Source organism: Myotis nattereri (genome assembly GCF_964212035.1).
Source record: "Myotis nattereri genome assembly, chromosome: 2".
Lineage (NCBI taxonomy): Eukaryota > Metazoa > Chordata > Mammalia > Chiroptera > Vespertilionidae > Myotis > Myotis nattereri.
The window spans coordinates 197301899-197315129 of NC_138076.1; the positions used below are offsets into that span (position 1 = coordinate 197301899).

General features: G+C 41.5%; 1 protein-coding gene across 1 annotated transcript in view; it reads left to right on the forward strand.

The window, feature by feature from the left end:
• Nucleotides 1-13231, forward strand: part of CFAP54 (cilia and flagella associated protein 54) — a gene marked incomplete at its 5' end in the record, with an annotated part of 249288 nt that overhangs the window by 127004 nt on the left and 109053 nt on the right. Inside the window, 4 exons of the mRNA XM_081083442.1 lie at nt 3986-4138; nt 8275-8463; nt 11477-11564; nt 12079-12288. Coding sequence (XP_080939568.1) covers nt 3986-4138; nt 8275-8463; nt 11477-11564; nt 12079-12288 — 640 coding nt within the window. The remainder of the gene's footprint in view (nt 1-3985; nt 4139-8274; nt 8464-11476; nt 11565-12078; nt 12289-13231) is intronic.

Genomic DNA, 13231 nt, shown 5'->3' on the forward strand with positions numbered 1-13231 from the left:
TGATATTTCCTTATTGCTTTTTTTCTTTTAAATCTCATGTAGGCAGCCACAAAACACCAAACAGAACCCTAATTATACCATAAGGAAAAGGTACAGTAGGGCTTGAAAAAAGGAAAATCAAATAGCACAATAGAGTTTAGAAAATAAAAGAATGATTTATGAGTATATATTTGATAAAAGTAGCAGGAGGATAATTTTATTCTGACCCCTATTTTAGTGATGGCAGTCACTTCCCCTTCTTCCTGTCTTCTTGGCACCGCATGCCTTTATGATTTCTGTTGTGGAATGTAAGCTCTGTAAAAGCAGGGAGCGGGTCTGCTTTGTTCACCTCCTCAGTGCCTAGCCTGGTACTAGTAAGTGTTAATATATATTTTAAAAACACCTGACTCACAGTCATAATGTGAGCCTCCATCTATTGAATGCTTACTCTATGGCAGGCACTATGCTGACACTTCACACACAGGTAAAAAAAGTAACCTTCAGAGGCAAATAATATTCACCCCGCTTTTTTTTCATCCCACTTTTGCCAGATGTTTGAAACAAAGGCCTAGAGAAAGTAACTGACTGTCTCAAAATATTAATATGTGAGGGCTCCCAGCTTCCTCCTGTTCCTCAGCTGGCTTCTTTCCCTGATCTCACTCTCTAAGGAGAAACAGATAAAATCCAGGTGCATGAATTCTTGCAAGAAAAACAGAGCAGAAATTTATAATCTTCAGGGTGGTGGGCATAAGGGTGGTGGTGGGACGAGTGGGAGTATACCTTGTTCAGGATCATGCAGGGCCGTGCATGCTTAGGGGAGAGGGGACTTGAGGGAGCATGATGGGGACAGGACGGAGTACCAGCTTGCACACATGTCATGGTGACACGCATAAGGCCCACCATGCTTAGAAACATGCTAATGATCTGAGTTTCACTGAAAAAAAAATCACCATTCTAAAACTTTCTAAATAAGCCTAAAAGTGTGGGCCAAGATACTGCTCCAAGAGGTCTAAGAGTCTTATAAAGAGCTCTAAGCTGGATGCCAAGATTTTCATGATCACAACTCAGTGTGAAACCTATAATATGCAGGATCATCTAAAAATTACCATATTATCACAATTAGTCAGGAGAAAGTATCTTCTCATGACCACTGATATCTAGCATATTTTTTCCTTGGGTGCTATAAGGTTAGAGGAGAGTCTAAACTGAAAGGGCACAAATGAAGATCAGGCCTGGTAGCTCAGTGGAGCACTTATCAGCATGCCTGGTGGGAGAGGGATGGTGGAGAGTAGGAAGGTAAAGGGTCAGAGGTGAGGTAAAGTCTAAAAATTGAACATTACATTTAGGCACATTGAAGAGCTTTGGGATGGAGTGATGGGGAGGGGGAGATCTGATTTAAGTGGGTTCAAGAGTGAATGGGAAACGATGAATACAGAACTTTTTAACACATTTTTGTTGTAAACATGGTGCAGAGAAACAGAATGGTACCTTGAGGGGAAAGTGGAGTCAAGAGAAAGGTTTTTTACTTTTTTCAATTAAATTATTCACTTTTTATAAGTTCAAATATAGTCACCATGCCCCAGAACTTATAACTGGAAATCTTACCTTTTGACCATCTTCACCTATTTTGCCCATCCCCACCCCACCCCTGGCAATCACCAGTCTATTCTATCTATCTATGTGTTTGGTTTATATAGATTCCACATGTGAGGTCATACAGCACATGCCTTTCTTTGTCTGACTTATTTCACTTACCATAAAACCCTCAAGGTCCATCCATGTGGTCACAAATGGCAGGATTTCCTTCTTTCTTATGTCATTTTATATATACACCACATTCCCCTTCTCCATTCATTTGTTGATGGACATTTGAGTTGTTTCCCTGTCTTGTCTATTGTAAATAATGCTGCAGTGAACATAACATTTTCAATTTTTTTTAAATCAGGGAAAAAATCAGCAAAATGTGCTGCTGGGAAATATTCAGCACAGAGAAAATTAATGATTTGGGGAAAGGAGAACTGCTGGAGGGATGATGTTGAGATGTAGATAGGCATGGGTGGATATACTGGTGGGGGCTTGTGGGAAATCCCTTTAGATTGCTTCAGGTTTTTTCAAGTGAGGTAAGAAGCAAGATCATTGGCCCTGACAGGAGAGGGAATAGGTAATTCCCACCTCTTTTTCGTTTTCCCCGACATAGCCAATTTAACCACTTTTCCTGTTGCTTCAACAATGGAAAGTTCCCTGTGTCCCTCCTTTGTTTACATTGCTACTGCTTTTGTCAAGTTCAAATCACACAATGCTGTCAGTCTCTCAGCCACCAACCTTCTTCTATTAAAGTCTGCTGTCAGCTGATGTACAACTGTCAGCTGCCTCTTCCTAAAACATCACTTTCTTCCTGTCAGGGTTTTTTCTCAAAACCCTGGCTCAGCTCACCAGTAAAGAGGATGAAGGGCATTCACTCAGTGGGGGCTTCAGGCCGCTGGCAAACCCTTTTTTATTCAAGAGGACTGGCCATTGCATCTCACTGTGACTGAATCACCACGTTTACTGCTGCTGCCATACCTCTCCTTGCACAGCTAGCTCTGTGACTAGAGGGAAGCTACCAGACTTTTCTATGCCTTCTTTCCTCATCCTACCTCTTACAGTTGTGTTTAGGGTTTGATGAGACTATCGAGGTAAATTATTTAGAACTAGAGGCCCAGTGCATGGTGGGGTCCGTTGGCCTGGCCTCCAGGGATCAGGCTGAAACCAGCTCTCTGACATCCCCCAAGGGGTTCCAGATTGCGAGAGGGCAGTTTTTGGGTGACACACCCCGCAACTGGGCTCCCTCCTCTCTGGTTCTGGGTGTGTCACCCGAGAACCGCAGCTGCCAACTCACGGCAGCTCAGCAGTTCTTGTGTTGAGTATCTGCCCCCTGGTGGTCAGTGTGCATCATAGCTACTGGTCAGAGCATCTGCCCCCTGGTGGTCATTGCACATCATAGCTACTGGTCAGCCGGTCTGCTGGTCACTTAGGCTTTTATATATATAGATAGTATCTGATATAGTGTAAGTGCTCAATCAACTTCAGCTATTCTTATTCTAAGGATCTAAATCCCCTTGCCTCTTTCTTCCTAACCAAATCCTCCCCATCTTCTAAGACAGAGTTGGCATACCTTCTCTCTCATGAAGTCTTCCTAGCTCACCTTTTCCTCTCTATGCTGATCTCTCACCTCAATGTTTCCCTTGTTTTAGCATGTAAGTAGACACTCTGCCAGTGTGATTTTAATATGCCTATGTCAGATGTTTCATCTCTTCAGCTATCCTGTAAACTCTCGAGGGCAAGGGTATTGCCTCTTAACCTTGTAGCTGCATTCCCTAAAAGTTGCAGTACTCTCAGGACCTCAGATTTTGCAGGGAGTATTCAGACTATTCAACTTGTTAAAGAAGCAAATTCCTTTGTTACTCTGTTCGAAGTCTTTATTTCTTGTTTTGTTTTGTTGTTGTTGTTTTTTGTGTGTGTGTGTCTGCTTCATGATCATCTTTTTTGCAGCTTAATTCTTGGATGGTCATTTCCTCGCCAGAAACCTTATAGCAACTCTTTTTTATCAGGACTGTTTGTGGGTTTCATATTCTGTTATGACCCCATCTTCCTTGCCTCTGTTCCTATATTAGAAAGTGCCCTTTTCTTTTCCTAAGAGAGCAGTTGCCCATCTCTAAGCTTTTTTTGTTTTCTCTCTTTTCTGTAGGCTTCATAAGGAAAATTGACAAGATCTAAAGTTTTTGTGTTTTGTTTTTTTTTGCATTTTATAAGAATCAGAAGTTTTCTAAGGTGTGTTTTTCTTTTAAACAAACTTTCAAACATACAGAAAAAATTACCTGAATGTTGAAATACCTGCTACATACCTGGAGGCTTTGAATTTAGCAGCTTTAATTTGGGACCAAGAACTTCTCTGAATTAGTCTTTTGCTACTAGTTTGCTTGCTGGTGCATTTCATCCTGAGTGTTACTCTTCCTTTTCCTTTCAGAATACAGCCATGCCAAAGGGCTCCTCTCTGTGCCCGTGGATGTGACAGATACGTTGAGATGTTTTAGAGAGACTTTGGAAAAGTCCAGATATCATAACAGATCAATCCGGCACAGCAGAAAGTTGCTTTCATTATTTCTTGCACAGACACAAGGTAAAAATACTTGCTCTGTATCCCCTAGTTACTTAGATGGGGATGCCACCTGCAGATCTACCTGCCACAGGTGCCTCCTCCCCCCACTTCCATGCCCACTCACTGCTGCCTTGCACTTTCTTCCTGCCTAGTGGATCACATCATCTCTCACTTTATTCCAACCAAGGCACTGTCTCATCTGCTTTTATGCTTCCTGTGAAACTACCATACTCCCTGTGTAAAGGGGATACAAAAACAATATTTGTTAATGTTTTGACTCTGTACATCTATGGTCTTACCATTTTCTATGCAAGTATTGTGCTACAGTCTTGTTTAATTTTCATGAGTAGGTGAATTGATTCCTACTGAGTTAACTAGAATTTTTTTATCAAAACATTACTTTATCAGTATCCAAGAAATTAATATGTTTTAATATAAGCATCATTAAGATTTCTCATTGATGGATCCAAGATGGCATCTGACAGGATGGCAGGCTGCAAGGTAGTGTGTGATTGAGAGAGCTAAAGGAGAGTGCATGGACATCCATGAAGTGAATGTATTTGTGAGTGAGGGACAGTTTTATTCCACAGGATGGGCTCCCCTGGCCAGGTAGCCTCTACTACTGCTGACATCTCTCCCTGAGCGGCCAGCTCTGCTGCAGAGACCGCACCATTTTAAAGCGGAGAGTGGCTGTGATCAAAAGCCCAGCCTTGCTTTCAACCAGGAAGACCTTGGACACCTCCTGGGACCCTACAACCACAACACCCAGGGACCTCTGTAAACCCACAAACACTGAGACTCCAGCCTCCCTGACTGTGGGTGCCTAAAAAGTTTGTCCAGGGGGAGACAAGGTGGCGACCAAATACATGGATGGGTTCTGTGCCTTCTCACGGAGCAGATAAAAGGAACAGCTGAATCAAATAACATCTACCCAGAATTGGTGAATTAAACACAGCTGGTGAGGCAATCTGTGGATGGAAAGGTCAGAGATCACCTAGAGCAGTGGTTCTCAACGTTGGCTGACCATTAGAATCACCTGGGAATGTTTTTTAAATCCTGATTTCTGGGCCTCATCCTTCAGAAATTCTGTTTCTTTGTTACTAATGTTGTGGCACCACCCCATAACAAAGAAACAGAATTTCCAGAGGATGAGGCCCAGAAATCAGGATTTTAAAAAGATTCCCAGGTGATTCTAATGTGCAACCAAGGTTGAGAATTACTGGTCTAGAGAGAGTCAGCGCAGGAGAGAGAGGGAGCTACATAACCAGACACCCTGAGAGGAGTGAACATGGGGAGACAAAGAAACAGTCTTCATAGGAAAGAAAAGGAGGAATCACTGGAAAGGAAATAAATGAAACAGAGGCAAGTAATATGTCAGGGAAAGAATTCAGAGCAATGATAAGGACACTAAAAAGGATGGAAGACAAATTCAACAATATGTGCAAGAACCAAGAGGAAATGAGGAAGAAATGAAGAATGACATCGCTGCAATAAAGAACACAACAGAAAGCATCAACAGTAGACTAGAATAAGTGGAGGACCACATCAATGAGCTAGAAGAGAAGGTAGAAAAAATACCCAAGCAGAGCAGCAACTGGAAAAATAAATTAAAAAACAGGAGAGCCTAAGGGAACTTTGGATCACCATGAAATGAAACAACATCTGTGTAATAGGGGTAACAGAAGGAGAGGAAACTGAGAAAGGATTAGAAAACCTATTTGAAGAAATAATGACAGAAACCTTACCTGGGATTAGGAAGAAAAAACTCACACAAGTCCAAGAAGCTCACAGAGTCCCAAATAAGATGAACCCAAAAAAGCCGACACCAAGACACATTATAATTAAATTGGCAAACACCAATGACAAAGCAAGAATCTTAAAGGCTGCCAGAGAGAGACAGAAAGTTACCTACAAGGCATCTGCCATCAGACTATCAACTGATTTCTCAACAGAAACACATCAGGCCAGAAGGGAATGGAATGAAATATACAAAGTCATACAAAGCAAGGGTCTGAATCCAAGAATACTGTGTCCAGCAAGGCTATCAATCAAAGTTGAGGGTGAAATCAGGAGCTTCACAGGCAAAAAAGTACTAAGGGAGTTTATTACCACTAAACCAGCAATGCAAGAAATGCTAAAGGGTTTGCTGTGAAAAGAAGAAATAGGAAGGGAAGAAGGAATACAGGCATAAAGAATAAAAATGGTGACAGACAAATACCTATCAATAATAACTTTAAATGTAAATGGATTAAATGCCCCAATCAAAAGACATAGGGTAGCTGAATGGATAAGAAAACATGACCCATATATCTGTATCTACAGGAGACCCACCTCAGAACAAAGGACTCACACAGACTGATGATGAAGGGATAGAAAAAAGGTTTTCAGGTGAATGGAAGTGAAAAAAGAAAAAGCTGGGGTAGCAATACTTATATCTGACAAATTAGGCCTCAAAGTGAAGGCCATAACAAGAGATAAGAAAGGCCACTTCATAATACTAAAGGGAACAATTCAACAAGAAGATATAACTCTGGTAAACATATATACACCCAATACAGGAGCACCCAAATACATAAAAAAACTTTTAGAAGATAGCAAGGAACAGATCAACAGCAATACAGTCATAGCAGGGCACTTTAATACCCCACTAACACCACTAGACAAATCCTCTAAACTAAAAATCAGAAAAGAAACATCAATCCTAAATGACTCACTAGATCAGATGGAATTGACATATTGAGAACATCCCACCCCAAAGCCACAGAATATACATTCTTCTCAAGTGCAAGTGGGTAATTTTCAAAGATAGACCACATATTGGGACACAGGCAAAGTCTCTTCAAATTCGAGAAGATAGAAATCATTTCAAGCATCTTCTCAGATTACAATGGCATACGATTAGAAATCAACTACAATAAAAACAATGGAAGAAAATCAAACACCTGGTAGCTAAATAGCATGCTAGTAAACAATGATTGTGTTACCAAAGAGATAAAAGAAGAAATAAAAAGCATAATGGCAACATATGACAATGAAAACACAACAATCCGAAATCTATGGAACACAGTGAAAGCAGTCTTGAGAGGGAAGTTCATAGCTCTACAGGCCTACCTCAAAAAACAAGAAAAAGTTGTAATAAATTATCTAACCTTACAACTCAAAGAATTAGAAAGAGAGCAACAAGAAAAGCCCAGTGTAAGCAGACGGAAGGAAATAATAAAGATCAGAGGTTCTCCAAGCCAGCTGCCCTCTGCAAAAACCTATGATACGTATCCATAGATTTTGGTTGTACTGTTAACAGACTCATATTACATTAAATTAACTCTTTGTATTATGTTTAAAGTTCTTTCAGTTATGGTATACATTGACAATGATTAAGGTAATAAAAAAGGAAATAAAATTCCTAAGAATGGTTTATATCAACTCACTCTGAATCTTAACTGGTACCAAAATGTTCTTTTGAAATACTAAAATATGAATCAAATATTCATGTGAAATATGGTGTTGAAGGAGAGCTCTATAGATACCCTGGACTGCCTGAAAGGTGAACCAGTGGGGCCTAAAGTAAATTAAGCCTGAAACATTGCTGGAGGCAAAAATAAATAAATAAATAAAATAAATAGTGTTCTACTTTGAGCACATCATGAGAAGATAGGCTTCTTTGGAAAAGACACTATGCTGGGAAAATAGAATACAGAAGGAAAAGAGGAGACCAAATATGAGACGGATTGACTCCATAAAAGAAGTCATTGGTATGAGTATACAGGAGCTAAGCGGAACTACCTAAGTGTTGCTTTTATCATAGATGTCTCTGCCCAGAGGCAAACTCACATCTTACTCTTGGAAGTTCTTAAAAAAGAGGCGAACTCCAGTGGTTTTACTTCCACCAATCCCCAAGAGAAGCAAAGCATTATATCAGCATTTACATTATGGCAAAACTGTGAAATAGCTTGAGCACAGAGCCAATCCACATACATGCGTGCTCTTAGAAATGATTCTAGATACTAAGTTTAAGGAAACTAAGTTCCCAAATTGCAAATAAGTCTCAGCTGCATACAAAATCTCTCCTCCCTTTCCATTTCTATACCTTCTTCTTCACCATAAACTTTCCTTCTTTTTTCCATTTTAAATTTCTTACTCATTTTCTTCATGATTAGGAGACAAAGGAATAAACACCAGATTTGCTGCTGGAAAGGTGGAATTTTGCCTGGGGACAGAAGAGATGCACATGCCCACACCCCCCGACCTTTCTCAGGAACACTTCAGAGTTTTCAGTTCAGTGGAGAAAAGCAAACTTCCCTATTCACAGCTCGGACTCGTAATTTCTTCATATTATGAAACTATTGGTAAGATTTACTCATTGTGTATTTTCAATATGATTACCTGTATTACATTTGGTCCTGAAATTATATATTTTTATTGATTTCAGAGAGGAAGGGAGAGGGAGAGAGCAATAGAAATATCAACGATGAGAGAGAATCATTTAATTGCTGCCTCCTACACGCCCCTGACTGGGAATCCAGCCCACAACTCGGGCATGTGCCCTGACGGGGAATCAAACCATGATCTCCTGGTTCACAGGTTGATGCTCAACCACTGAGTCACACTGGCTAGGCTTAAATGTTATTTTTAAAAATAGAATTAAAGAAGGGGTGAAAGAGTCTAAAATAGAATCTATTTGTCATATCTTGCAGCCTGGCTGCCACATTGCAAGATCTTAGGCCACCCTTCTGACCATCTCTCTTTAGTAACTTAATCTCTCATCCGCTGGTCAGGATGTGGCCACTGACAAGTTCTTGTGCTCTGCCCCAGCTGATTTTACTTTCTTTGTCTTTCATAAATTCAGCAGTAGATACTCAACCCATGTTGTAGATCCAACATCTCCTATTTTTTTTTTTTGTAGCAGTTCCCCCTCTACTCTCTGCAATTCCCCCTCTACTCTCTGGAGTAAAATTTACATTGAATATATTCTTCCTACATGTATTATTTCCCCCCAAAATCAATGTGAAACTCAAGTCACTTTTCAATAAATGCTATTGTTGGTCTGTAAGTACTCAAGCAGTGGAAGGCACAGTGAAGCAATCAGATGCTCATACCCTGTGTGTAGGATCACCAGGATGTCACAGCTCTGAATGCTAAGTGGTTTGTTGTTGTACTGGTGACACGTGGCATCAGCAGTGTTTATCTTGGTGATACAGTTTTCTAAAATAGCAAGTAAATCTGGGTAAATTTCTAGACAAAACAGAGTACCACACTGTGTGGTTGCATTTTAGGCAAATTCAGAGCATTTTGAAAACATGCACATATACCCTTTTTTGTGTAGAATGAAGTTAGATGTTAGAATAATAATATTGCAAATGGGTTTCTCATCTTTTTCTTCACTGTGGGTGAAGGTTCTTTGCTTTGAAGGCCATCCAGTGTCTCTGGTCTTCACCTACAAAATACCAGGAGATTCCCCATAGTGATGACTAACAAAACCCTTCCTAAGACTTCCAAAATACCTCTGGGGGAAGTACAGCCTCATTAGAAACCATTGCCATGTCGGTTGGGCATTTTAGCTACATATTCTTGAAAGCATGCATTCATCAGAACCCCTCAACCCCTACACCTACCCCCCAAATTCAGGTGATATTAAGAAATTTGCTTTTGTGCATTTGGGTAAAAGGAAAAATCTGATATGCTGTAATCTTGTCACATCCCTGCTCAAGGTTTCTCTTCTAATCCTATCTAATAAAAGAGAAACATGGTAATTAGCATACGTCCGCTACCCTTCCCATTGGCTAATCAGGGCGATATGCAAATTAACTGCCAGCCAAGATGGCGGCCGGCAGCCAGGCAGCTGGAAGCTAACATGAGGCTTGCTTACTTCAGTGATGGAGGAAACCAACGTTCCCCACCTGCCTTGCCAGCCTCTGAGCTTGCAGTTTGAAACACTGTTACAAATATAGAAGCTAAACAAAACCCCAGAAACCTGCTTTCAGCCAGCGGGATCTCAGAGCTGGAGTTGATACAGTGTTTCGATTATAGAACCCAAACAAACCAGATATCTGCTTTCAGCAGCAAAGGCCTCAGAGCTGCAGACAGAGCTAAAGCTGGCCCAGAATAAAAAAAGAAAGAAAAAAAGGAGCAGTTGGGAGCTTCAGTCACCCGCCAGCCTGAAAACAGCCCTCAGCCCCTCACCAGACTGGCCAGGCACCCCAGTGGGGACCCCAACCCTAAGGGGGTGTACCAGCTGCAAACAGCCATCATCCCCTCACCCAGGCTGGCCAGACACCCCAGTAGGGACCCCCACCCTGATCCAGGACACCCTTCAGGGCAAACCAGCCAGCCCCCACCCGTGCACCAGGCCTCTATCCTATATAGTAAAAGGGTAATATGCCTCCCAGCACCGGGATCAGCGGAGCAGCGAGGCCTCCCGGCACACTGATCAGCATGACAGGGGGCACCGCCCAAACCCCCTGATTGCCCTGTGGCTCTGTGTGTGACAGGGTGCGGCGCCCCAACCCCCTGATTGGCCCTGTTCTGTAATGTGACAGGGTGCGGCGCCCCAACCCTCCTGATTGGCCCTGCTCTGTGCGTGACAGGGGGTGGCGCCGCAACCTCCCCATCGACCCTGCCTTGAGTGTGACAGGGGGCAGTGCCCCAACCCCCCAATCGGCCCTACCCTGAGCGTGACTGAGGGTGGCATCGCAACCTCCCAATCCGCCCTGCTCTGAGCATGACAGGGGCGGCGCCCCAACTCCCCAATCAGCCCTGCTCTGAGCCGACCAGGGGCTGCACCTAGGGATTGGGCCTGCCCTCTGCCACCCGAGAGCAGGCCTAAGACAGCAGATCATTATCTCCCGAGGAGTCCCAGACTGTGAGAGGGCACAGGTTGGGCTGAGGGACCCTCCCTCCCCCCCAAGTGCACAAATTTTTGTCCACCAGGCCTCTAGTATAGAATAACATCCACATTTTTTCCCACAAGGCATTCAGATGCCTCTGTAATGTTACCACGACTTCTTCACCCTCCCAGGAAAACCATGCTTCACCCTCCCAGGAAAACACATGTCATCTCATATCTACCCAGCCCTTTCTCCCTTGCATGCCTTTTCTGCCTTTCTACCTGCGTGATTTTTCTTTCTCTTTCTCCATGTTTCTTACCTGTTGTTAGGCCCAATCTCCCACTCCACAGTCTTTAAATAGAACATCATCTATTCTCTTTCTGTATATATATCATGTGACATTTGAAGGCACTACTTGTGTATAGTTTGCTACCGTACACAATTAAGGAATAATACAGTTTAAAGTGTTCTTGCAAATAGAAAGGAAATCTTTTTCCGGAACTGATTTTTGTTCTTTTACTTGATTAAAATACAGATGTTCTCCAAGCCAGCAATCAAAGAAGTCTTAAAGTTCAAGCATTGCATCAACTTGGAAGTCTTCTTGTCTTCGCAGGAAAGAAAAGGTAGATTTTTTTAGGAGTCTACAGAACGAGAGAAACCTTTGTTTGAAAAACACTTTTTTAATTGTGAAAAAAATACTGTCTTTTGTAATTGCTAGTTCTTCAATAATATTACATTGCTACATTTATTCATCAAATGCTACTTAAGAGAAATGGTTATGTATATGTAATATACAAATGATATAGTATTTAAAAATATTTTTATTGATTTTAGAGAGGAAGAGAGAGGGAGAGAAAGAGATAGAAACATCAATGATGAGAGAGAATCATTGATTGGCTGCTTCCTGCATGCTCCCTACTGGGGATTGAGCCTGCAACCCAGGCATGTGCCCTTGACCAGAGTCGAACCTGGGATTCTTCAGTCCACAGGCTGATGCTCTGTCCACGATCCAAACAGCTAGGGCTGGTATAGGTTTTAATTAAAATGTTTCTTCAGTGTATTCACCTTCCCTTTTGGAAAGATTTAATGATACAGGTCTCGGAGAAAGGAATGCTCGATGCTCTGTTTCTGTTCTAGGGCTGCTTTTAAATGCTGGTGTCAAGCTCTTGATGACATATTCAGAAAACAAGATGTGCTGCATACATGGAAAGAGTTGGGCACCGCGGTCACCAATGCCACCAACAGCTGTTCACCTCCACGTTCCAAAGACTACAGTGAGGAATTCCTGTCCAGAGTTGGCATTTGGGGATGTCTGCAAGGGGCGGAAATATCGGCAAAGATAGCTCAGTGAGTGTGACGATGGAATGATCTGCATGATAGCTAATAGCTTCCCTCTAAATAATCCAGGATAACCTCATCTTAAGGTTCTTAATTTATTCACATCTACAAAGTCTTTTTTATTGTTTTTGTCATGTAAGGTAATGTGTTGATAGGTTTTGGGAATTAGGACATGGATATCTTAGGACATGGGGATCATTATTCAGCTTATCATCACATAACATGTGAAAGTCTGTTGCAATGCCTTATACCTAGGTAGCATCACAAATTATCTTTTTTTAAAAAATATTTTTACGATACTCAGCCAGTTTCTCTGGTTGGTAGTATATCAGTATATCCATGAAAAAACAATATCCCAAGACTTTGTGAAGTACTTTTTTTTTTCTTTTAAAAAAAATGTATTTACTGGTATATTGACTTCAGAGAGGAAGAGAGAAGTTAAAGAGATAGAAACATCAATGATGAGAGAGAATTCATCGATTGGCTGCCTCTTACACGCCCCCTACTGGGGATTAAGCTTGTAACCCAAGCATGTGCCCTGACTAGAAATGGAGCCAAGACCTACTGGTTTATAGAAGAAGATCAACCACGAGCCATACCGGCTGGGTGCAAATGTCTTAAATATTTGATTAATGTGAAAAATTTAAAAAGAAGGAGCAGTATTCACTTCAGCAGCACATATACTAAAAGTGGAACAATACAGAAGATTAGCATGGCCTCTCCACAAGGATGACAAGCAAGTTCGAGGAGTGTTCCATATTTTTAAAAAAGTATGGAGGGGTATAGGTACATGTTTCCTTCACCTCCCAGTTATATTACATTTATTGCTTACCTATAGGATGTGATGTGATGGGCAAAAACCTGCATAGCATTTTGAGCTGCAAAGTAAATTTTTTAAAAGAATAACTAGTTAATAATCACATTGTTTTAAGAAAATTAGCATCCTTTAGCA